Consider the following 23,329-nt stretch of genomic DNA (forward strand, 5'->3'; position numbering starts at 1 on the left):
TGGCCCTCAGTACCACATCCCCAGGTGGGGTTTAACACTTTCAGGGATGGTGATTCTACCACTTCCTTGGGCAGCCTGTTCCAGGCTTTAACCACTCCTTCAGTGAAAAAATTGTTCCTTTTGCCCAACCTAAACCTCCCCTGGCACAGCTTGAGGCTGTTTATTCTCAGCCTATTAATTGTTACTAGGGAGCAGCGCCCAACCCCCACCTGGCTCCAGCCTCCTCTCAGGAGCTGTAGAGAGCCAGAAGCTCTCCCCTCAGCCTCCTTTTCTCCGAGCTCAACACCCCCAGCTCCCTCAGCTGCTCCTCCCCAGCCCTCTTCTCCAGATCCTTCCCTTTCTTGCCCTTCTCTGGCCCTGCTCCAGCCCTCAAGGTCCTTCTTGGAGCCAGGAGCCCAACCCTGCCCCCAGCACTCAAGCTGTGGCCTCCCCAGTGCCCAGCCCAGGGGCACAATCCCTGCCCTGCTTCTGCTGCCCACACCATTGCTGCTCCAGGCCAGGCTGCTGCTGCCCTTCTTGCCCACCTGGGCACCCCCTGGCTCCTCTCCAGCCACCCCCAGGTCTTTTCTCACCAGGCACTTTGCAGCCACTCTGCCCCCAGCCTGGAGCCTTCCTGGGGTTGTTGTGACCCAAGGGCAGGACCCAGCCCTTGGCCTTGTGGAGCCTCATCCCATTGGCCTTGGCCTGGTTCTAAGTTTAAAAAAACAAACCAAAACCCATTTTTTCTTCTTCCTGCTTAGGCAGAACAAAGGAACCCTGCAGCCCCCTTTGCTCCTCATCCCTGTGAGGATGAGCAGGCATCTGAGCCAGACCTAAGACCTTCTGATGCAAACTGTGTGCAGGGGATTTTAGGTGGTACAAAGCTCCCAATCTGCACCTAGGTCTGGCTCTGACTGATTTCATCTCTGGAGAATGTGTTTGCAGGGTATATTTACAACACCTCTGGGGGGGACACAGAGTCCTGTGTGGGTGGCACAGAGGAGTAACAGCTTGTTGCAGGTTTTACATGTTCTGCCCTGGGCACCAGCTTGCCCAGTTTGCTTAATGCACCTTGAAAAATAAGGTGAATCATCTCCTGGTTGCTACCAACCCTTTCTTAGCACAGATAAAGCTTTAGGCTGAGCTTGAAGAAGCTTGGCAGGGACTTGCATGCCAGTCAGGTGTACTCAGCTGGCTCCTGTCTCGTGTGAAGTCTGCAGTAGGTGGGTCACAATCCTGCATTGCTCAGTACCCAAACCCTTCTCCAGTGAGATGACCTCCTGCAGCAGTACAGGGTAGGAGTTAAGCTGCCCAGGAGCCAGCAGTGTGCCCTCATGGCCAAGGAGGTCAATGGTTTGCTGGGGGGCATGGAGAAAAGAATATGGCCAGCAGGGTGAGGGAAGTTCTCATCCCCTTCTGCTCTGCCCTAGTGCCAGCATATCTGAAGTCCTGGGTCCAGTTCTGGCCTCCCCAGTTCAAGGGGGACAGGGAACTGCTGGACAGAGCCCAGTGAAAGGCCACTAAGATGCTGGGGGGCCTGGAGCAGCTCTGGGAGGAGCAAAGGCTGAGAGCCCTGGGGCTGAGAGCCTGCAGAAGAGCAGCCCCAGAGGGGAGCTGAGCAATGCTCAGCAAGAGCTAAAGGAGCTGTGGGGGGCAAGAGGCTGGGGCCAGACTCTGCTCAGTGGTGCCCAGGCACAGCACAAGGGGCAAGGGGCACAAATTGGCACCCAGGAGGTTCCATCTGAGCAGGAGGAGAAAGTTTTTTGTTGTGAGGGTGCTGGAGGGCTGGAGCAGGCTGCCCAGAGAGGTTGTGGAGTGTCCTTGTGTGGAGAGCTTCCAACCCCCCCTGGGCATTGTGCTGCTGGGCAAGCTGCTGTGGGTGCCCTGCTGGAGCAGGGGGGTTGGACTGGGGGTGCTCCAGAGATCTCCCCCCCACCATGCTGGGTCTGTGTGGTTCTGTGGTAGCTCAACTCTTCTCTCTCCATGCTGGGAAGCTTTACAACTCCTGGTAGTAACGTGCTTCTCTCTTGATCTCCTCTATCCTTTTCCCCCAGGTTACCCTGGTGTTCAGTCTGTGCAGGACTTTTTTTTCTCCTCACAGTTTTGGGTTTGTTTTTTTTTCCCCTTCTTTGTTCCTTTCCTGATCTTTACCTGAACCTGCTGCAGTTCTTTCTCCTTTCCTGGTGCTTGCCTGGCATGGAGCCCCTGCAGCACTGCTGTAACCTAGCCATGACCACAGGGCAGGAGCTAAGAGCTGCAGGAGCGATTGTTCCATGGGCTGCAGTTTGGGAGCTGCTGTTGAAGAGAATCTGATTTCAGTCTGGTATTTATAGAAGAGTTCAAAGTGCACCACCCCTGCAGCTGGCTAACCTGGAGGTTTGTGATGTTGTGCAAGCCAGGGGCAGTGCAAGAAATCCCTGCTGGATGCTCTGCAGATCTTAAAGCTGTTGGGAAGTGTAAACACCAATGCTAAGAATGTCCTCTTGAGATTCTTGCAGCTGTTGTGGTTGTTGTTGGGAGGTAGCTGGAACATCTAATCTGCTGCTCTCAACCTCATAGTTCTTTAGAAACACCTACACTCCAGGCTGGAGGTGTGGATGACTGCACCTGGAGTCATGCAGACCGCACACTGCACTCCCAGAGAGCTTCTTACATCTGCTGGAGTGGGAAAAGCTGCACCTCCAGCAGTCTGCCTGCTGCTTACATCAGAAGGGAGCTCTGTGTCCTTGTGCTGCTGAGTCAGAGCCCTGCCTCAGTGTCTGGGTTGTCTGTTACAGCTGTTGTGTTAATAACTTTGGGCTCCCTGGCTCAAGAGAGACAGAGAGCTGCTGGAGAGTCCAACAGAGGCTGTGAGGATGCTGAAGGGAGTGGAACATCTCTGCTGTGGAGAAGGGCTGAGAGCCCTGGGGTTGGTTAGTCTGGAGAAGAGAAGGCTGAGAGGGGATCTGATCAATGTCGATCAATATCTGAGGGGTGGGGGGCAGATGAAGGTGCCAGGCTCTGCTCAGTGGTGCCCAGTGACAGGACAAGGAACAATGGGTACAAGATAGAATCCAGGAGGTTCCATCTCAACATGAGGAGAAACTTGTTTGTTGTGAGGGTGCTGGAGGCCTGGAGCAGGCTGCCCAGAGAGGTTGTGGAGTCTCCTTCTCTGGAGACTTTCAAGCCGCATCTGGATGCATTCCTGTGTGACCTGTCCTGGGTGACCCTGCTCTGGCAGGGGGGGTTGGACTGGATGCTCTCCAGAGGTCCTTCCCAACTCCAGCCATTCTGTGATTCTTCTGTTAGGCCTCTGGTTTGTCCAAGCTCAATATTTCTGTGGCTGTTCTTTTCAGTCAGCAATTCTCCTATTTCCCATTGTTCATACCCCCAGTCAAGGATGGTTTGGAGGATGATTAACCACCAAGCTGCCGTTGATACCCTGGCACTGCACATGCAGAAACATCAATGTCTCTTCTTTGCCTTCCCACCAGGTTACCCTTGTTCCAAGCAAGTGCTTTTGCCTTCTTGGCACCTGCTAGAGCAATCCTCTCCCTGGAGAAGTGGAAGTGTAACAGTACAGGTAAGTGTCACTTGTGTTTGTTCTGTGAGATCACCTATAGTGCAACTGCCAAACCTTTGGGGATAGAAACTGGAAGGACTGAGCAGGAAATATGGAAAAGATGTCCAAGGCCTCGCTGGGTGAGGCCTTCAGCAACCAGGTCTAATAGAAGGTGTCCTTGGTAATGCCAGGGTGTTGGAACTGGATGATCTTTAAGGTCTCTTCCATCCCAAACCATTCTGTGGGTCTGTGAATCCTCAGCCACCCCTTGCTGCCTGGTACCCTCTGATGGCACAGCAATTTTTTCCCCACTACTTCAGCTTTTCAGAAAGAGCCTTTGCTGCATCTGGCTCTTGACCCTTGAAACCCTCAGAAGGTGTCAGATGAGGTTGTCACCATAGGTCAGCAGGTGACCTAAACTGCTGACCACCAAACACTGGAGCACTCCATTCCTGGGGTGCAGTTCAGCAGTTCCCTATTCATCCATTTACTGGAGTGGGAAGAGAATTGGGATTCATGGAATCACAGAATGGACCTTAGAGGTCATCTGCTCCAACTACCTCATCAACCTCACCGACCAACCCTTCCAAAAAGGAAGACTTTTTTTCCCCTTTTGCTGCAGTGGCAGTTAGCTCCCAGGGAACCTCAGTGAGTTCTTGATTTGTAGCCCTGCAGAACTTCCATTCTGTGTAAATCAAGGCTCATCTGTCAGAGGCAGCTTAAGGAGAGATTTATTGCAGCTGGGTTGGGCCAACCCCAGGCACAGCTCCAGGCTGGGTGCAGAGTGGGTTGAGAGCAGTCCTGAAGAAAGAGACTTGGGGTTGCTGAGAAGTTCCCCAGGAGCCAGCAGCAGCTCCCCAGGAGGCAGCTGTGTGCTGGGCTGCAGCCAGAGGAGTGTGGGCTGCAGGGCAGGAGAAGGGATTCTGCCCTTTGGCTCTGCTCTGCTCAGACCTCACCTCCAATCCTGCCTCCAGCTCTGCTGTCCCCAGCAGGAGAAGGACACAGAGCTGTGGAGTGAGGCCAGAGGAGGTCACAAAGATGCTCCAAGGGCTGGAGCAGCTCTGCTGTGAGCACAGACTGAGGGAGCTGGGGGTGTGCAGCCTGGAGAGGAGAAGGCTCCAGGGGCACCTCAGAGCTGCCTGCCTGGACCTGAAGGGACCCTGCAGGAAGGCTGCAGAGAGACTTTTGCTGAGGGTGTCCAGAGCCAGGCCAAGAGGGAATGGTTTGAAGCTGAGGAGGCAGAGCAGGGTTAGAGTGGAGCTGAGGAAGAAGTCGTTGAGAGTGAGAGTGGTGAGAGTCTGGCACAGGCTGCCCAGGGAGGCTGTGGCTGCCTCCTGCCTGGGGGTGTTGAAGGCCAGGCTGGATGAGGCCTTGAGCAGCTGAGTGTGGCTGAGAGGTGTCCCTGCCCATGGGGGGAAGGTTGGAGTAGATGATCTCTGAGGTCTCTCCCAACCTGAGCCATTCTGGGATTCTCTGATTCTATGCTTTTGTGTAAAGTGCTGGCAGAGTGGCTGAGCACCCAACCAATCAATAAACCCCTGTGTTTTTTTGTTTTTTCTTTTCTGCTCTTTGTAAGATCTAACAGTTACAAACGGAACAGCAGAGCTGCTTCACACTGAGCACATCTGGTATCCCAGAATCCGAGAGGTAATGTGGGAGCAGCCTTTAGCTGTTGCTCTGTCCCATTCCAGTTGAGTTTCTCACCTACCCATCCGTGTGTTCTCTCGTCTTTGAGTTGGCAATTTCTCCTTTTCACTGCGATTTCCATGTGACTGTTCCACCTGTGCTCATTTCATGGAAGTCTTCACCTTCTCAACCTGGTCATTGCTGGACAGAGAATTCCAGGAGTTAGTGACCACGTTCCGAGTGCTGTGCAGCACAGTGCACGGAGTGAGGTGAACACTTGGTGGTTTGTGCTGACTGGCAGCACCTCAGCTGCTCCCAGAGCCCTGCCTGCTGTCACTCCTCAGTAGGCTGCCCTGTGGAAGGTGAATGTGCTCTTAGCCCATCTGGGGAGCATCCCCAGGTGCCTTGAAGTTGGAGCCAATTCTGCTAAGCCGTTGATTCTCCCGAGAGACTTTGCTGGAGTAGATCCAACTCCTTCTCCACTCACAGCACTGCAGTTCTGAACTCCTTCATGCTCTGCAGAGCCCAGGCTGAGGGTTGTGCCCAGACATCACACCAAGAGTGGTAGATAGAGGAGTCCAACTCAGGGCGTGTGTCATGGAATTTATCTCCCATCCCGTTGCTTTGGGCTGCAAACTTTTTCTTAATTAAAAACAAACCCCTCTCTCTTCCCCATGTTCAAACCATAGCTACATCCTGCCAAGAGCCCTGCAGCCAAGAGGGCTGACAGTCTCCTGAGACCACAACGCTGCTCTATACCAGCTTCTAAGGAGCACTTGTGAACAATGCAGCACACACTCTGCCCCTAGGAGCTAGGAGCATCACCTCCGTGGCGCCAGCAACCCTTGCCGGTTCGATCTGAGAGCTTAAAGGTTAGCCTGGAACCCAGGTCTCCTGTCTGACAGTGTGATGTGCTTTCCACACAACTACCAGACTGGCCCACTGGTCTGTTGTGGAATAGTTTTGTGGAGAAAAAAAAATAAAATGAAAAAAAAAAAAAACCAACCAAACCAAACCAAACCAAAACCCAACAAAACCAAAAAAACATGGAAAAAAACCAAACATAAAAAAGCAATCAAAAAAAAAGACCAAAAAAACCACCCAAACAATAAGTGTTATGCTTAAAGCAAGACACAGTCACTTACTAATGAGCTGGTTTTATGACAAACAAACAAAACCAAAAAACCAAACCCAATTGGCTGAGTTCTTCTGTGTCACTGAATTCTTTTAACTGCAGCTTGTAATCCAGAGCAGAAAAAAAAAAAAAAAAAAAAAACCAAAAAAAAAAAAAAAAAGAAAAAAAAAAGAAAAAAAGAGAAAAAAAAAAGATAAAAGAAATGGTTGAGGTTTGTTTGGAATGGGTTTGACTGAGCTGTCTCCTTTTCCTCCCCCCTCCTTTCTTGTGTGTTCAGATCCAAGGTGCTATTATCATGTCCTCCCTGATCGAGGTGGTGATCGGCTTGCTCGGCCTGCCCGGCGCCCTGCTGCGCTACATCGGACCTCTGACCATCACCCCCACCGTCGCCCTCATCGGCCTCTCAGGCTTCCAGGCTGCTGGGGAGAGGGCAGGCAAACACTGGGGGATCGCCATGTTGTAAGTACTGCTGGGGGAGGGCCTGCTGGCTCAGCCCCGGGGGGGGCACAGTGGGTAAGTGGTCAGCTAGGGAGCTTGGAGCGCCAGGGAAGAGGCAGAAGCTGCTCAGCGTCGTAGTGCAACCACCTGCAGGGTGGTGAGTGGGGGTGGCTGGGGTCAGGGGGCTGGTTGAGAGTAGGGAGAGCAGCTTTAAGCTTTGAGGAGAGGAGGCTCAGAGTGGAGATCAGGAAGAAATTCTTGACAGGGTGAGGCGAGACAGGAACAGGCTGCCCAGGGAGGCTGTGGGTGTGAGTAGGGTCAGGCTCCCTCTGCACCATGGGGCTGTGGGGGTGCAGAGAAGGGTCTCAGTTTCTGGAGGGTCTCCAGTACCCAAAAGGAGCTGCAGGAGAGCTGGAGAGGAACTTTTTATAAGGCTCTGGGGTGATAGGATGAGAGGGAATGGCTTGAAACTAGAGCAGAGGAGACTGAGGCTGGAGGAAAGGAGGAAATTCTTTCAAGTGAGGGTAGGGAGACACTGGTACAGGTTGCCCAGGGAGGTTGTGGATGTGGCTGCCTCCTGCCTGGAGGTGTTCAGGGCCAGGCTGGATGAGGCCTTGAGCAGCCTGGGCTGGTGGGAGGTGTCCCTGCCCATGGCAGGGGGGTTGGAACTGGATGATCTTCAAGGTCCCTTCCAACCTAAACCCTTCTATGAATATATGATTTTGAGGAGACAAGAAGGGACAACAGCTGGAAGTGAGGTTTGGAGAGCAGAGGATTCTACTAAAAAGTCATTGTCTGGGAGTTACAGAACCACAGAATGGTAGGAATTGGGAGTGACCTCTGGAGATCATCCAGTCCAGACCCACAGGGTCACCTAGAGAAGGCCACACAGGAACACATCCAGATGGGTTTGGAATGCCTCCAGAGAAGGATACTCCACCACCTCTCTGGGCAGCCTGCTCCAGGCCTCTGTCACCCTTCAGTTAAAGAAGTTCCTCCTCATGTTCAGATGGAACTTGCTATGTTCCAGTTTGTGCCAGTTACCCCTTCTGCTGTCACTGGGCACTGCTGAAAACAGCCTGGAGCCACCCTCCTGACACCTACCCTTGAAGTATTGATCAGCATTGATGAGACCCCCCTCAGGCTGCTCTTTTCCAGACTAAACAGCTCCAATTCTCTCAGCCTTTCCCTATCACAAAGATGTTCCAGGCCCCTCAGCATCTCTGCAGCCCTTTGCTGTCCCCTCTCCAGCAAGTCCCTCCCCTTCTTGAACTGGGAAGCCCAGAACTGGACACAGTGCTCCAGCTGTGGCCTCACTGGGGCAGAGTGAAGTCATTGGCTGGGGCTAGCTCAGTGCTGTAGGAAAGAGAGCAGTGAGCACTTCACTTCTGCTTTTAGGATGCTGTTGTCTGTGCTGCTTACTCTGCCACAGCAAATACCACTGCTGGAGGTGGCCCATTTGTCATTGCTATTGGTTTGCTTACCAGCAAGCAAGAGAGCATGGAAGAGTCCATGAGTGGCATCAGTCATGAGGCAGAAGCAGACAGATTCCTGTGAGGAGACAAAAAGGCTTTGAGAATGAATTTCCCAGGATCACAGGAAGTTAGGGGTTGGGATCATACCTGTGCTGCTGCAGGTGTAGGTGCCAGGCAAAACAAACAACTGCCATTAGTGGTGTGAAGGGGAAGAATGAGGTGAAGAGGAGATAAAAGCTTCCTGTGTGGTGCTGTGACTCAGCAGCCAAAGAGGGACAGAAAGCAGAGCACAGAGAGCAGGGAACTGGCTGAAGGGAACTGCAGGGAGTTGCTCTCCTCAGTGTATGGCAACCAACTCTCTGCTGGCTCTACATGTCAGGGCTTCTGCAGGCCTGCATGAGAGTGAAACTTTAACTAAAGCCAACAAGGATGGATTGGGAGAGTAGTTAAGGGTTGCAGCTAATTTTCAGATCACCTGAATTCTACTATTCATGCAAAGCCAGCTTGGATGAGGCCTTGAGCAACCTGGGCTGGTGGGAGGTGACCCTGCCCATGGCAGGGGGTTGGAACTGGATGATGAGAGCACCCCTGAAGAAAAGGACTTGGGGGTGCTGGTGGATGACAAGCTCAGCAGGAGCCAGCAGTGAGCCAAGCAGAGCCTGGGCTGCAGCAAGAGAAGTGTGGGCAGCAGGGCCAGGGAGGGGATTCTGTCCCTCTGCTGAGACCACACCTGGAGCTCTGTGTCCAGGTCTGGAACCTCTGTTCTAAAAAGGATCTGGAGATGCTGGAAGGTGTCCAGAGAAGGGCCACAAGGATGAGCAGAGGGCTGGAGCTGCTCTGCTCTGGAGACAGCCTGAGAGAGTTGGAGCTGTTCAGTCTGGAGAGGAGAAGGCTCCCAGGAGACCTTCTTGTGGCCTTCCAGTATCTGAAGGGGGCTCCAAGAAAGCTGGGGAGGGACTTTTTAAGGTGAGGGGAATGAAAAATCCCATTAGAAGTGGGGACAGTCAGATTGGATGTTAGGAAGGCTCTTTAATTTCTCTTTTCTGTTGGATGTCAGCATCAGACCTACTTTTGTAACTCCGTTGCATTAAGCAGCTGACCCAAAGGAAGGTTTTTCTTTCCCTCTAAAACAAATTCTCTGCAAGTTAGAACTGAAATCAATCCAGCAGACCTTTGTTGAGTTGGACATGGAAACCTGGAACTGAAGTTGACATTTTGCAGATGGAAAAAAAGTAAATAAAGGAAATCAATCCATTTAGGATGGGGATTTAAATGTGCCCCAGTCAGTACTGCTGGCTTCTGCCAGGCAAAAATGTGCACTGGAGTGTTGCAGAGAGCTCTAGAGCCATGCAGAGCCACTCCAAAATAACTTGATGTGGCACTTGGAATTGTCTGGGCTGTTCTGATGAGGCAGAAATGCTGCACTGCTGTGTGGCACAGGAGAATGCTACCTGTGCCAGAGCTGCTCTCCTGCCTGAGCTGCAGATGCTCTGTGACAGGATTCTCAGCTCTCCCAACAGTTATTTCCTGACCTTGCTTGTTCTGCAGGTGCCAGGCTGAAATAACTTCATCTATAAAACATGGCTTCATAGGATCATGGAATGGGTTGGGTAGGACATTAAAACTCATCCAGTTCCAACCCCCTGCCATGGGCAGGGACACCTCCCACCAGCCCAGCTTGCTCAAGGCCTCATCCAGCCTGGTCCTGAACACCTCCAGGGAAGAGGCAGCCACAGCCTCCCTGGGCAACCTGTTCCAGTCTCTTCCCACCTTCATTCTCAAGAATTTCTTCCACATCTCCAGTCTCCATCTGACCTATCCCAGATCAAAGCCATTGTCCCTCATCCTGGCACTCCCAGCCCTTGTCCAAAGTCCCTTCCCAGCTCTCCTGGAGCCCCCTCAGGTCCTGGAAGGCTGCTCTGAGGTCTCCCCAGAGCCTTCTCTTCTGCAGGCTAAACAGCCTGGCCCCACAGGGGAGGTTCTGCAGCCTCTGCTCATCTTGGTGGCCTCCTCTGGACCCTCTCCAGCAGCTCCAGGTCCTTCTTGTGCTGGGGGCCCCAGAGCTGGAGGCAGTGCTGCAGGTGGGGTCTGAGCAGAGCCAAGGGGCAGAATCCCCTCCCTGTGCTGCTGCTCTCCCTGCTCTGGATGCAGCCCATGACAGGAGTGGGCTTCATGTCACAGTGTGATCTGTAAAAGGGGAGATGATTCCTGAGTTGCTCTTTGCCTGAATTCCTGGGGAGCAAAACAGTTGCTTGAGGCATTTAGGCACTAGGTGATACCACACAGAACAGCAGTAAGCCCCCTGCCAGGTAGCCAAGTGGATGTTATTTACATGATCACATCATTTTATGATCTTGTTTACAACTCAGATTGAGACTGGAGATGAGGAAGAAATTCTTGAGAGTGAGGCTGGGGAGAGCCTGGCACAGGCTGCCCAGGGAGGTTGTGGCTGCCTCCTACCTGGAGGTGTTCCAGGCCAGGCTGGATGAGACCTTGAGCAAGCTGGGCTGGAGGGAGGTGTCCCTGGGCATGGCAGGGGTTGGGACTGGATGATCTTCAAGGACTCTTCCAGCCCAAACCATTCCATGAATCTATGAACTCTGTAGTAAAATCCAAAGCACCTGTCCTCAGGGCTGGCCTGGTGGGGTAGCTGCTGGGAGGGAGCAGAACTCATCCTCCCATAATTGCCTTTGGGAGAGATGCCAAAGCCCTCCCTGAGGGCACGGCAGAGTTGCTTTTATCCTGCTGCTCTGGTGAGAGGTGAAGGCTCTCAGTGACACCTTCCTTGTGCAGAGCTCTTTGTCCCTGCATTCTGAGGGAGAATAAAGCTCTGTTTTGTTTCTTACAGCCTGAAACTGATCTTGGAGGGAAAAGGGAGGGAGGGAGGCTTCAAACCCTGCCTTTTTTTGTTTTGTTTTGTTTTTGAAAATCAGCTGATAAAAACAGAATCTCAGATTTCAGCAGAGCTCTGCTGGTTCAGCCAGCTTGACTCTTTGTGCAGCTCTTTGCCAAGCAAAACTGGGTTTGGCTATTTCAGAGCTGAGCCACCTGCCCTGGCTTCTTAGTTTTCATTGCTGTGGTTCCTTATTTTAGCTGTGGAGTTGGATTCATTTTTGATGTGGCAAGGAGCTGGGCAGTTTTGATTGGGGGTGAGAGGGGGAAGATATAATACCTGAGGCAGCTAAAAAGTAGAATAAATTGAGTTTCTGGTGACCTGCAGATGAAGAGAGTCCTGGTTGGAAGGAGCTTTATTTTGCTCAGTTTAAAGCTGTTTAGTGCAAGATGCATAGGCAAAAATAATTGAGTTTCTTAAGAAGATTCTCAGCTCTTCTTAAGAAGAAAGAATTTCCCTTGACAGACATTTTTCAAGTGCTTTGCAGTTTTATTCAAATCTGAAAATGCAAAGTTGATTCTATGCTGGCCTCCAGCTTTCCTGTTTCTTTCCATTTGCACAAAGGCAGCAACCTTTGTGCTGTGCAGAGCTGGACAGCCAGAGCCTGAGTGGAGAATCATAGAATTGTTAGGGTTGGAAGGCACCTCAAGGATCATCCAGTTCCAACCCCCCTGCCATGCCCAGGGGCACCTCTCAGCCAGACTCAGCTGCTCAGGGCCTCATCCAACCTGGCCTTGAGCACCCCCAGGCAGGAGGCAGCCACAGCCTCCCTGGGCAGCCTGTGCCAGACTCTCACCACTCTCACTCTCAACAACTTCTTCCTCAGCTCCACTCTAACCCTGCTCTGCCTCAGCTCCAAACCATTCCCCCTTGGCCTGGCTCTGGACAACCCTCAGCAAAAGTTCCTCTGCAGCCTTCCTGCAGGATCCCTTCAGGTCCTGGCAGGCAGCTCTGAGGGGTCCCCCTGGAGCCTTCTCCTCTCCAGGCTGCACACCTCCAGCTCCCTCAGCCTGTGCTCACAGCAGAGCTGCTCCAGCCCTTGGAGCATCTTTGTGGCCTCCTCTGGCCTCACTCCACAGCTCTGTGTCCTTCTTGTGCTGAGAACACCAGACCTGGAGGCAGGTTTGGAGGTGGGGTCTGAGCAGAGCAGAGCCAAGGGGCAGTATTCCCTCTCCTGCCCTGCTGTGATTTTTAACACAGTGGTGCTAACAGCCTCCTTCTCTTCTCCCACCTCTCTCTTTCTATTTTCTCAGGACTATTTTCCTGGTCTTGTTGTTCTCTCAGTATGCCAGGAATGTCAAATTTCCCTTACCCATTTACAAATCCAAGAAAGGATGGACAGCATACAGGCTGCAGCTCTTCAAGATGTTCCCTGTAAGTACTTGAATTTGTTATTCCGTTTGAAAAAAAAAAAAAAAAGCCTTAGACTTTGTTTTGGGGTTTGGGTTTTCTCTTGAGTGATTTTTCTTAATGCAATAAATCACACAGGTGTGAGATAGTTGATCTAGGAGAGTGGAGGTATCCCTGCTGACTGGAGGGGGGTTGGACAAGATGACCTTTGAGGATGCCTTCTAACCCAGTGCAATCTGTGTCTGTGGAAAAGCTTAAACAGGATTTTTGGAAGCTCATTTGCCACAGGAAACAGTCTTCATTGTCATCTTGCCAGTTTCCATTCTGCTCTCCATCTCTGATGGAGACTCATTCACAGTTGTCATTGGGTTGGAAGGGGCCATCAAAGGGCATCTTGTCCAACCCCCCTGCACTCAGCAGGGACACCTCCAGCTGCATCAGGCTGCCAAGGGACACATCAAATCTGCTCTTGTATGTCTCCAGGGATGGAGCCTCAACCACCTCCCTGGGCAGCCTGTCCCAGTGTCTCCCCACCCTCACTGTGCACAACTCCCTCCTGATGTCCAACCTAACTCTGCCCTGCTCCAGCTTCAAACCATTGTCCCTTGTTCTATCCCCACAGCCCCTTCTGAACAGTCCCTCCCCAGTCTGCCTGCAGGTCCCCTGCAGATATTGAAATGCAGCTCTGAGGTCTGCCTGGAGCCTTCTCTTCTGCAGTCTGAACAGCCCCAACTCTTATCAGCCTGTCCCCATGGAGATGTTCTGCAGCCCTCTGATCATCTTTGTGGCCTCCTCTGGACCTGCTTTATCAGGTCCATGTCCTTCCTGTGTTGAGGGGTCCAGATCTGGATGCAGGCATCCCAAGGGATCTATTGCAGGTTTTTCTGCTTGCTCAAACCTTGCAGTGCCCTTGAGCTCAGGCTCAGCTCTGTGCATACACTGCAGACACTCTCTGCAGGACCTGTTTGCTGGGGGTGAGCATTGCCAGGGGGATGTTTATTTCACCCAGCTTGCTCTCTCCTCCTTCACAGATCATTTTGGCTATCCTGGTGTCCTGGTTGCTCTGCTTCATCTTCACTGTCACAGACGTCTTTCCCCCTGACAGCTCCAAGTATGGTTTCTACGCCCGCACCGACGCTCGCCGCGGGGTGCTGCTGGTGGCTCCATGGTTCAAGGTTCCATATCCTTGTAAGTATGGAGGGCTCTAGGGGCTGCTTGTCCACTGAATTCCTTGAGGAGGGATGATTGGAGAGCTGTCTGGCAGAAAGGGACCTGGGTGCTAATGGACAAGCAACTGGATAGGAGCTAGCAGTGCCCAGGTGGCCAAGGGAGCCAAAGGCATCCTGGCTGGGATCAGCAATGCTGTGTCCAGCAGGAGCAGGGAGGGGTTTGTCCCCTGGGACTCAGCTCTGGGGAGGCCACACCTGGAGTGTTGTGTCCAGTTTTGGGCACCTCAATACCAGAGAGATGTGAAGGTGCTGGAGCCAGGGCAGAGGAGGGCAAGGAAGCTGTGAAGGGCCTGGAGAATAAATCTGATGAAGAACAACTGAAGGGGCTGGGGATGGTTAGGTTGGAAAAGAAGAGGCAGAGGGGAGACCTCATTGCTCTCCACAACTACCTGAAAGGAGGTTGTGGAGAGGTTGGTGCTGGTCTCTACTCACAGGTAATTAGTGACAGAACAAGAGGGAACTGCCTCAAGCTATGACTGGGTAGCTTTAGATTGGACAGTAGGGAAAAATTTTGCCCAGTAAGATTGGTCAGGGACTGGAATGAACTGCCCAGGGAGGTGGTGGAGTCACCAACCCTGGAGGTATTTAAGGCAGTTTGGATGTGGTGCTTGGGATGTGGTTTAGGGGTGAACCTTGTAGAGTATGGTTCTGGGTTGGACTTGGTGATCCTGAGGATCTTGTCCAACCTGAATGTTTCTGTGATTCTGTGAGATGCCTCTGAGGTTCATCTCTCCTGTCCTCAGAAGCTTGGTTGGTTTTCTCTCAGTGCTGGATTCTGGTGCACTTCAGCATGCACTCACCTAAAGATGTCATGGGTGGGGACCTTGCATGGAGTGACAGGATGTGGGCTGGGAGAAGCTGGATGGAGAGTGGACATGAGGAAGAATTTCTTCCCCTTGGTGAGGGATTATTTTTTGATGTTTTTATGAAAATAAAAGCAACACTAGGCAGACATGGAACTGTTAGAGCAGGTCTGGGGGGTGCAAGGAAGATGATCAGAGGGCTCTCCTACAAAGACAGGCTGGGAGAGTTGGGGCTCTTCAGGGTGGAGAAGAGAAGGCTCCAGGGAGACCATAAAGCAACCTGCCAGTACCTGAAGGGGCTCCAGGAGAACGGGGAACGGACTTTGGACAAGGGCTGGGAGTGCCAGGATGAGGGATGATGGCTTTGAGCTAGAAGAAGCTGGATTGAGATTGGACATTAGGAGGAAATTTTTCCCCCTGAGGATGTTGAGACACTGGAACAGGTTGCTCAGAGAAGTTGTGGAGGCTCCAAGCCTGGAAATTATTAGAGCCTTGGAGTGACGGCACGAGGGAGAACGGCTTTGAGCTGGGAGAGGGGAGATTGAAGCTGGAGATTAGGGAGAAATTCTTGAGAGTGAGGGTGGGGAGAGACTGGCACAGGTTGCCCAGGGAGGTTGTGGATGTCCCCTGCCTGGAGGTATTTGAGGCCAGGTTGGATGAGGCCTTGAGCAGCCTGGGCTGGTGGGAGGTGTCCCTGCCCATGGCAGGGGTTGTCACTGGATGAGCTTTGAGGTCCCTTCCAATCCAAAAAGAAAAATAATAATACAATCATAACGATACAATATGATTACTGCTACTAATGTGATGATCATCATCATGATAAGAAAAATAAGAATCAGAAGGAGATGATGATGATGGTGGCATAATAATAATGAGATAATTATCAGATTTTAATGAGATAATAGTGCTATAATAATAGTAATCTAATAATGATGGTACAACAACATAATGTAATTAATAATAACCATAACAAAACCAATAATTACAATGATTATGATAATGATGAAATATAATAATAATATAATAATACTTATTATGATGATGATGATGATGATGATGTGGTGATGATGGTCACAGGATGTTAGGGGTTGGAAGGGACCTCTGGAGATCTTCAAGTCTGACCCCTCCCCCCCTCCCCCAACCAGAGCAGCATCATAGGATGATGATGATTATATAGTAATAATGATATAATAATCAGATTTTAATGATATAATACTGCTATAATAATCATAACCTAATAGTAATGATATAACAACATAATAGAATTAATGATAATTATAACACAACCAACAAAAATAATAATAATAATATATAGTAAATGATATAATAATCAGATTTTAATGATATTATAGTATTGATATAATAATAATTAATGGTAATGATACAACAACATCATAATAATAACAGAAGCCCCACCAGCAATAATAACAATAATAAGATGATGATTATATAGTAAGAATCATATAATAATAAGATTTTGATGATATGCTAGGACTGATATAATATCAATAATGATAATGGTAATCTAATAGTAATGGTAATCTAATGGTAATGGTAATCTAATGATAATCTAATAATAATGATGCTACAACAACATAATAATAATCAAATTAATGGTAAGAAGATCAAAACCCAAGAAAAATAACAATAATAACAATTATTATTACAATATGGTGATTATATAGTAATAATGATACAATAATAAGATACTAATGAGATGGTAATACTGGTACAATGATGCTAATCTAATAATAGTGATACTACAACAGTATAATAATAACATAATTAATGATAAGAATAACAACCCTCCCCAGCTATAATAATAATATGATTATATAGTAATAATGATATAATAATAAGGTTTTAATGATACAAGACTGATATAATAATGATACTACACCACCACCAACAACATAATAATAATAGTAATAATATAATGAATCCTAAGAATACCAAACCCAACAGAAATAGCAACAACAACATAATAATAATAATATGATGGTATAGTAATAATGATAATATTTTAATGATGTGATAACATTGATATAAGATAATCTAATAATAATGACACTGCAATAACATAATAATTATAAAATTAATGGTAACAATAACAAAATCAAGAATAAAATAATACATCATGTTGTTCTTGTTATTGTTTTTGTTGTCATTATTGAATTATTATTATTGAATTATGGAATTATTAAATTATGGAATTATTGTCATTTAATTATTATTGAATTATTGAAGCATTATTAAATTATTTAACCATCATTGAATTATTATTATTATTATTATTATTACTATTATTATTATTATTATTATTGTTAACAAGAACCACCACCACTGGAGCAGACCCACAGACATTTTTGGCACTCCCTCTGCGTTGTCCTGAGGCAGAGCTGATTGTGGTTTCTCTCATGCTTTGGTACTTATTAGTTCTTAATAGGAACCACTTCTAAAGCAGCTCTGGCAGGCTGCACAATAGAAGCTTTGGAGAGAGAAGCAGAGGAGAACTTCTCCACCCTGCTTAGACCTTTCTCACTGCTGAAGCTTTGTTCATTCACCTTTGTGGGACTTGAAAGTTCCTTTTGTTTGGGAGAGGCTCATCTGCTGCAAAGAGATAAAAGCAGCCAGGCAACTGCTGTGCAAAAGCTGCCAAAGCTCTTTCGTTTGGGTTGTTTTTTAGAGGCTTGAATTAATCTGATTTTCCTCCTCTGCAGAAATTTGGAAGGGGGAAGGTGTTTGTGCAGGGTGCTTGGGCCCTTCCCTTTGGTGGACTCAACTTGTAAGCAAAGGCTGAGGCTTTTTCAGAGCAGTGCTAATGAAGTGGCATTCACCTCACTGGCAGAGTTGCTTTTCAGATTCCTTCCTTCTCAACTACAGGATTTGTTGTTTTTTTTTCCTTTTGGGGAGGTTTAGAGGGGTTTTGGTTTTTTTCCAAGCAGGATCAAAGCAGTTGGTTGGGCATTTTTTCCTCTGCTCCTTTCATCTCCTTGAACTTGCCAGACTGTGTTACTGTGAAGGGAGTTTGCTGAGTCCATTAAAGATTCACAGATTGATTCAGCTTGGAAGGGATCCTCAAAGGGCATCTTGGGCAACCCACCTGCAGCCAGCAGGGACACCTCCAACCAGAGCATGCTGCCCAGGGCCTCAGCAGGTCTTGACCATGAATAAATATCGTGGCCAGCAGCAGCAGGGCAGGGATTGTCCCCCTGTACAGGGCACTGCTGAGGCCACAGCTTGAGTGCTGGGTTCAGTTTTGGGCTCCAGAAGGACACTGAGGGGCTGGAGCCAGGTCCAGAGAAGGACAACAAACATGGGGAAGGGTCTGGAGAACAAGGCTGGGGAGGAGCAGCTGAGGGAACTGAGATTGTTCAGTCTGGAGAAAAGGAGGCTGCAGGGAGACCTCATTGTTCTCTACAGCTCCCTGAGAAGAGGCTGGAGCCAGGTGGGGGTTGGGCTCTTCTTCCTAGCATCAGGAGAGGAAATGGCCTGAAACTTTGTGCCAGGGGAAGTTTAGGTTGGCCATGAGGAACAATTTCTTCCCCAGCAAGTTCACTGACGACACCAAGCAGTGTGGTGCAGCAGACAGGCTGGAGGGAAGGGATCCATCCAGAGGGACCTGGACAGGCTGGAGGGAAGGGATCCATCCAGAGGGACCTGGACAGGCTGCAGAGCTGAGCACAAACCAACCTCATGAGGTTCAACAAGACCAAGTGCAAGGTCCTGCAGCTAGGTCGAGGCAATCCCAAGCACAAATGCAGGCTGGGCAGGGACTGGCTGGAGAGCAGCCCTGAGGAGAGGGACTTGGGGGTGCTGGGGGAGGAGAAGCTCAGCAGGAGCCAGCAGTGAGCACTTGCAGCCCAGAGAGCCAAGCAGAGCCTGGGCTGCAGCAGGAGAAGTGTGGCCAGCAGGGCCAGGGAGGGGATTCTGTCCCTCTGCTCCACTCTGCTGAGACCACTCCTGGAGCTCTGTGTCCAGTTCTGGAGCCTCTGTTACAAGAGGGATCTGGACACGCTGGAAGGTGTCCAGAGAAGGGCCACAAGAATGGGCAAAGGGCTGGAGCTGCTCTGCTATGAGGAGAGACTGAGAGAGTTGGGGCTGTTCAGTCTGGAGAAAAGAAGACTCTGAGATGACCTTCTTGTGGCCTTCCAGGATCTGAAGGGGGCTACAAGAAAATTGGGGAGGGACTTTTTAGGATCTCAGGAAGTGGCAGGACTGGGGGAAATGGAACAAAGCTGGAAGTGGGGAGATTCAGACTGGAAGTGAGGAAGAAGCTCTTCCCCATGAGAGTGGTGAGAGCCTGGAATGGGTTGTCCAGGGAGGTGGTTGTGGTGCTGAGGGCCATGGGTTGGTGCTGCCCTGGCAGTGCTGGGATAACACTTGGACTTGATGCTCTTGGAGGCCAGCTCCAAGCTCACCTACCCTGTGATTCCATGGAGTTGCTGTGTGGTTTGCTGGCTGAATGCTTTGCTGTGGCACAGGAGGGTTCAGTCTTGTGTTCTCCACAGTTCAGTGGGGCCTGCCGACCATCTCCGCCGCAGGGGTGATCGGAATGCTCAGCGCCGTCGTCGCCAGCATCATCGAGTCCATAGGAGATTACTATGCCTGTGCCAGGCTGTCCTGTGCTCCCCCTCCACCCATCCATGCAATAAACAGGTATGTGAGAAGAAAAGAAATATTTGTCCATGTCCCAAGGTCCTTTTTTTTTTTTTTTTTTTCCTTCCACTTTTTTCTTTGGGGTAGGGCAGGAAAGTGCTCTGAGCTGAGATGTTCCAGTTCAGTGAAGTTCAAAGCCCCAGGATCAGAAATAAAAGATGCACTTGTCCTGGGGGAATTATTTTCTTGCAAATGGACCATTGGAAGCTCAGTCCTGTTCTACGGAAGTTCATGGTACAGTTTCCCTAGGGACAGAGCTCTAAGTCAGTTCTGGAGTCAGAACTTGCATAAGGTTCAGCAAGTCACAGGGTAAGGTCCTGCAGCTGGGTCGGGCCAACCCCAGGCACAACCCCAGGCTGGGTGCAGAGTGGGTTGAGAGCAGTCCTGAAGAAAGAGCCTTGGGGGTGCTGGGTGCTGAGCAGCTCCCCAAGAGCCAGCAGCAGTGCCCTCCTGCAGCCCAAAGGCAGCTGTGAGCTGGGCTGCAGCCAGAGGAGTGTGGGCAGCAGGGCAGGAGAGGGGATTCTGCCCCTGGGCTCTGCTCTGCTCAGACCTCACCTCCAATCCTGCCTCCAGCTCTGCTGTCCCCAGCAGGAGAAGGACACAGAGCTGTGGAGTGAGGCCAGAGGAAGCCACAAAGATGCTCCAAGGGCTGGAGCAGCTCTGCTGTGAGCACAGGCTGAGGGAGCTGGGGGTGTGCAGCCTGGAGAGGAGAAGGCTCCAGGGGCACCTCAGAGCTGCCTGCCAGCACCTGAAGGGATCCTGCAGGAAGGCTGCAGAGAGACTTCTCATGAGGGTGTCCAGAGCCAGGCCAAGGGGGAATGGTTTGAAGCTGAGGAGGCAGAGCAGGGTTAGAGTGGAGCTGAGGAAGAAGTTGTTGAGTGTGAGGGTGGTGAGAGTCTGGCACAGGCTGCCCAGGGAGGCTGTGGCTGCCTCCTGCCTGGGGGTGTTGAAGGCCAGGCTGGATGAGGCCTTGGGTAACTAAGGGTAGTTGAGAGGTGTTGCTGCAGGGAGGTTGGAGTAGATTATCTCTGAGGTCCTTTCCAACCTGAGCCATTCCATGATACCTTGGCCAGCTCACCTGCAGTACAGTTTTAGGACTGAAAAATAGCTCTGTGTTGAACTTGAATTACTTTGTGATTTCTTCACCTTAAATACTTGAGAACCTAAGACACAGAAAACAGATCTCCCATTGGGTTTCCAGATGTGTTGGAGCTTGAATTATGAATTCTGTGTGGAACAGGTGCCTTAAACATGTCCCACCTAGGCTGCAGTTGTAGAGCAGGGTCTGAAGTGAGTCTCCACTCAGCCAAGTTTGAATCTTTTTCTGTTTGTGCTTTCCAGAGGGATTTTCATTGAGGGTCTCTCCTGTGTTCTGGATGGAGTATTTGGGACAGGGAATGGATCCACTTCTTCCAGCCCTAACATTGGTGTCTTGGGCATCACCAAGGTAGGTGCTTTTCCATGACTGCATACTGACCTGAGTGTTTGATCTGCTCTGGTGGGTGGCTAGATCTCAATTTAGCCATCTGGGGTGCATGAAGAGAAGTGTGGCCAGCAGGTCAAGGTTCTCCTCCCCCTCTACACTGCCCTGCTGAGACCACACCTGCAATACTTTGTCCAGTTCTGGGCTCCCCAATCCAAGAGAGACAGAGATCTGCTGGAGAGCATCCAGAGGAGGCTATGAGGATGATGGATTGGAGCATCTCTGCTGTGGAGAGAGACTGAGAGGCCTGGGGCTGTTAGTGTGGAGAGGAGAAGGCTGAGAGGGATCTGATCAATGTCCATCAATAGCTGAGGGGTGGGGGTCAGGATGAAGGGGCCAGGCTCTGTTTGGTGGTGCCCAGTGGCAGGACAAGAAGTAACCAGTACAAGCTAGAAGACAGCTGGAAACAGCAGGTTCCACCTCAACATGAGGAGAAAGCCTCCTTATGCTGAAGGTGCTGGAGGCCTGGAGCAGGCTGCCCAGAGGAGTTGTGGAATCTCCTTCTCTGGAGACTTTGAAACCCTACCTGGATGTGTTCCTGGGTGTCCCTGCTCTGGCAGGTGGTTGGACTGGATGCTCTCCAGAGGTCCTTCCCAACCCCTACCATTCTGTTGTTCTGTGAGACAGGGAATTTCTGCACTTCACTTACAACAACCCTTGCCCCTGACTCACTCCAGAGACAGATGTTCTTCTCTTCAGCCATTTCTATTCTCTGCCCACAGGAGGATTCTGTTGGGTTTTAGGGTGCAAAACAAATACTGAGAGCACCCTCTGCTGTCTGTGCACCTCTGCTTCCAGGGCCTGCTGGAAATTCCCTAGAAGGAAATCCTGGCTTAGAGAAATCCTGAGAAGAAAGGTTTCTTCTCTTCTGCTTCCTTTCTGGTGGTGCTTCCTAGGAGTCCATGTGACTGAAGAGCACTTTTTTATTCACAGCCCACAGAAATGAGGACACTATTTGCCTTGGAACAGTGAAAAGTGAAGGCTGAGGTGGCAGCTGGTGCAGGGAACAGTTAACTACAGTGAGGAGAGTTCAGAGCACAGGCTGGAGGAGGGAGGCTGCCTTCTCCAGACTGGCACAGCTGGGTGGCTGGGCTCCAGCACCCAGAGTGGCACAGCTGGGTGGGCTCCAGTGTTTTGTTTTGTGTTGCTGTCTGCAGAAGCAATCCTAAGAAGCCAATCCTTTTGTCACTTCAATTTAAAGCAGAATTTCTTTTTGGCATCTAGATCCTTGGCTGTTTGTTTGGGAGAGGAAATCTTTAGTGCTCACAGGACTGCTCTCTGAGAGTTGAGACTGTTCTGGTTGGAGAAGAGAAGGCTCCAGGGAGATCTTAGAGCAGCCTTGCAGTACCTGAAGGGGCTCCAGGAGAGCTGGGCAGGGACTTTGGACACAGGCTGGGAGTGCCAGGATGAGGGATGATGGCTTTGAGCTAGGAGAGGGGAGATTGGGAGTGGAGATGAGGAAGAAATTGTTGAGAGTGAGGGTGGGGAGAGCCTGGCACAGGTTGCCCAGGGAGGTTGTAGATAGGTTGGAAGGGATCTTAAAAGCTCATCCAGTTCCAACTCCCTGCCATGGGCAGGGACACCTCCCACCAGCTCAGGTTGCTCATCCACAACCTCCCTGGGCAGCCTGTGCCAGTCTCTCCCCACCCTCACTCTCAACAATTTCTTCCTCATCTCCACTCCAAAGAATTCCCACTCAAGCTTCCCTCCTATCCCAGTGAACACCTCCCCTGCTGCTGTGGCTTCTGTTTGTAACTGAACAGTTAAGCAGTGAACAATTTGGGGTAAAAAAGCAGCACTTTAGGGTAAAGCATGCCAACTGTATCAGTTTTTCTTCTCATTTAGCTCAGTCACACATAATTAATTAATTTCTACTCCTCTTTGAAGCTCACCGCTCTGTAACAGGAGACCCACAAAGGACCTTTCTAGAAACCACCTCAGCAGCATAACAGAGGTGCTGGCCCTGCTGCACCTCTCACCCAGGCATAACACAATAAAATACTGAAGGTTAGCAAGTCCCACTGCAGACTGAGTGCCACAGGAACACTGCCCCATGTTTGAATGCTGAAAATAAAAGAGAGAAGGAAGTGCAGGGCTTGGTTTCACCCCCTTAGCACAGCCAGAATTTGCGTATCAAGTGGCATCTGGGCTGATCCCCAGCAGTGTGGGCAGCAGGGGCAGGGAGGGGATTTTGCCCCTCTGCTGTGCTCTGCTGAGACTCCTCCTGCAGGGCTGGGGCAGCTCTGGAGTCCTCAGCCCAAGAAGGAACTGATGGAGCAGGTCCAGAGGAGGCCAGGAAGATGATCCAAGGGCTGGAAGCCTTCTGCTGTGAGGCCAGGCTGAGAGAGTTGGGGCTGTTCACCCTGGAGAAGAGAAGGCTCCAGGGAGACCTCAGAGCAGCCTTCCAGTACCTGAAGGGGCTCCAGGAGAGCTGGGGAGGGACTTATGCCAAGGGCTGGGAGTGCCAGGATGAGGGATGATGGCTTCAAGCTAGAAGAAGCTGAATTGAGATTGGACATTGGGAAGAAATTCTTTGCAATGAGGGTGGTGAGGCACTGGAACAGGTTGCCCAGGGAGGCTGTGGAGACTCCAAGCCTGACAGAGTTTATGGGCAGGCTGAATGAGGCCTTGAGCAAGGTTGTCTAGCAGGAGGTGTCCCTGTCCATGGCAGGGGGTTGGAACTGGATGAGCTTTAAGGTCCCTTCCAACCCAAACCAT

General features: G+C 50.5%; 1 protein-coding gene across 1 annotated transcript in view; it reads left to right on the forward strand.

Annotated features, from left to right (window-relative positions):
• SLC23A2 (solute carrier family 23 member 2) overlaps positions 1-23,329 on the forward strand; it is a 46,710-nt gene that overhangs the window by 18,335 nt on the left and 5,046 nt on the right. The window contains exons 5-11 of the mRNA XM_054396642.1: positions 3,453-3,541; positions 5,097-5,167; positions 6,559-6,740; positions 12,341-12,461; positions 13,469-13,625; positions 18,981-19,128; positions 20,470-20,575. Coding sequence (XP_054252617.1) covers positions 3,453-3,541; positions 5,097-5,167; positions 6,559-6,740; positions 12,341-12,461; positions 13,469-13,625; positions 18,981-19,128; positions 20,470-20,575 — 874 coding nt within the window. The remainder of the gene's footprint in view (positions 1-3,452; positions 3,542-5,096; positions 5,168-6,558; positions 6,741-12,340; positions 12,462-13,468; positions 13,626-18,980; positions 19,129-20,469; positions 20,576-23,329) is intronic.

This window comes from Indicator indicator, chromosome 38 (assembly GCF_027791375.1).
Source record: "Indicator indicator isolate 239-I01 chromosome 38, UM_Iind_1.1, whole genome shotgun sequence".
NCBI classification, from domain to species: domain Eukaryota; kingdom Metazoa; phylum Chordata; class Aves; order Piciformes; family Indicatoridae; genus Indicator; species Indicator indicator.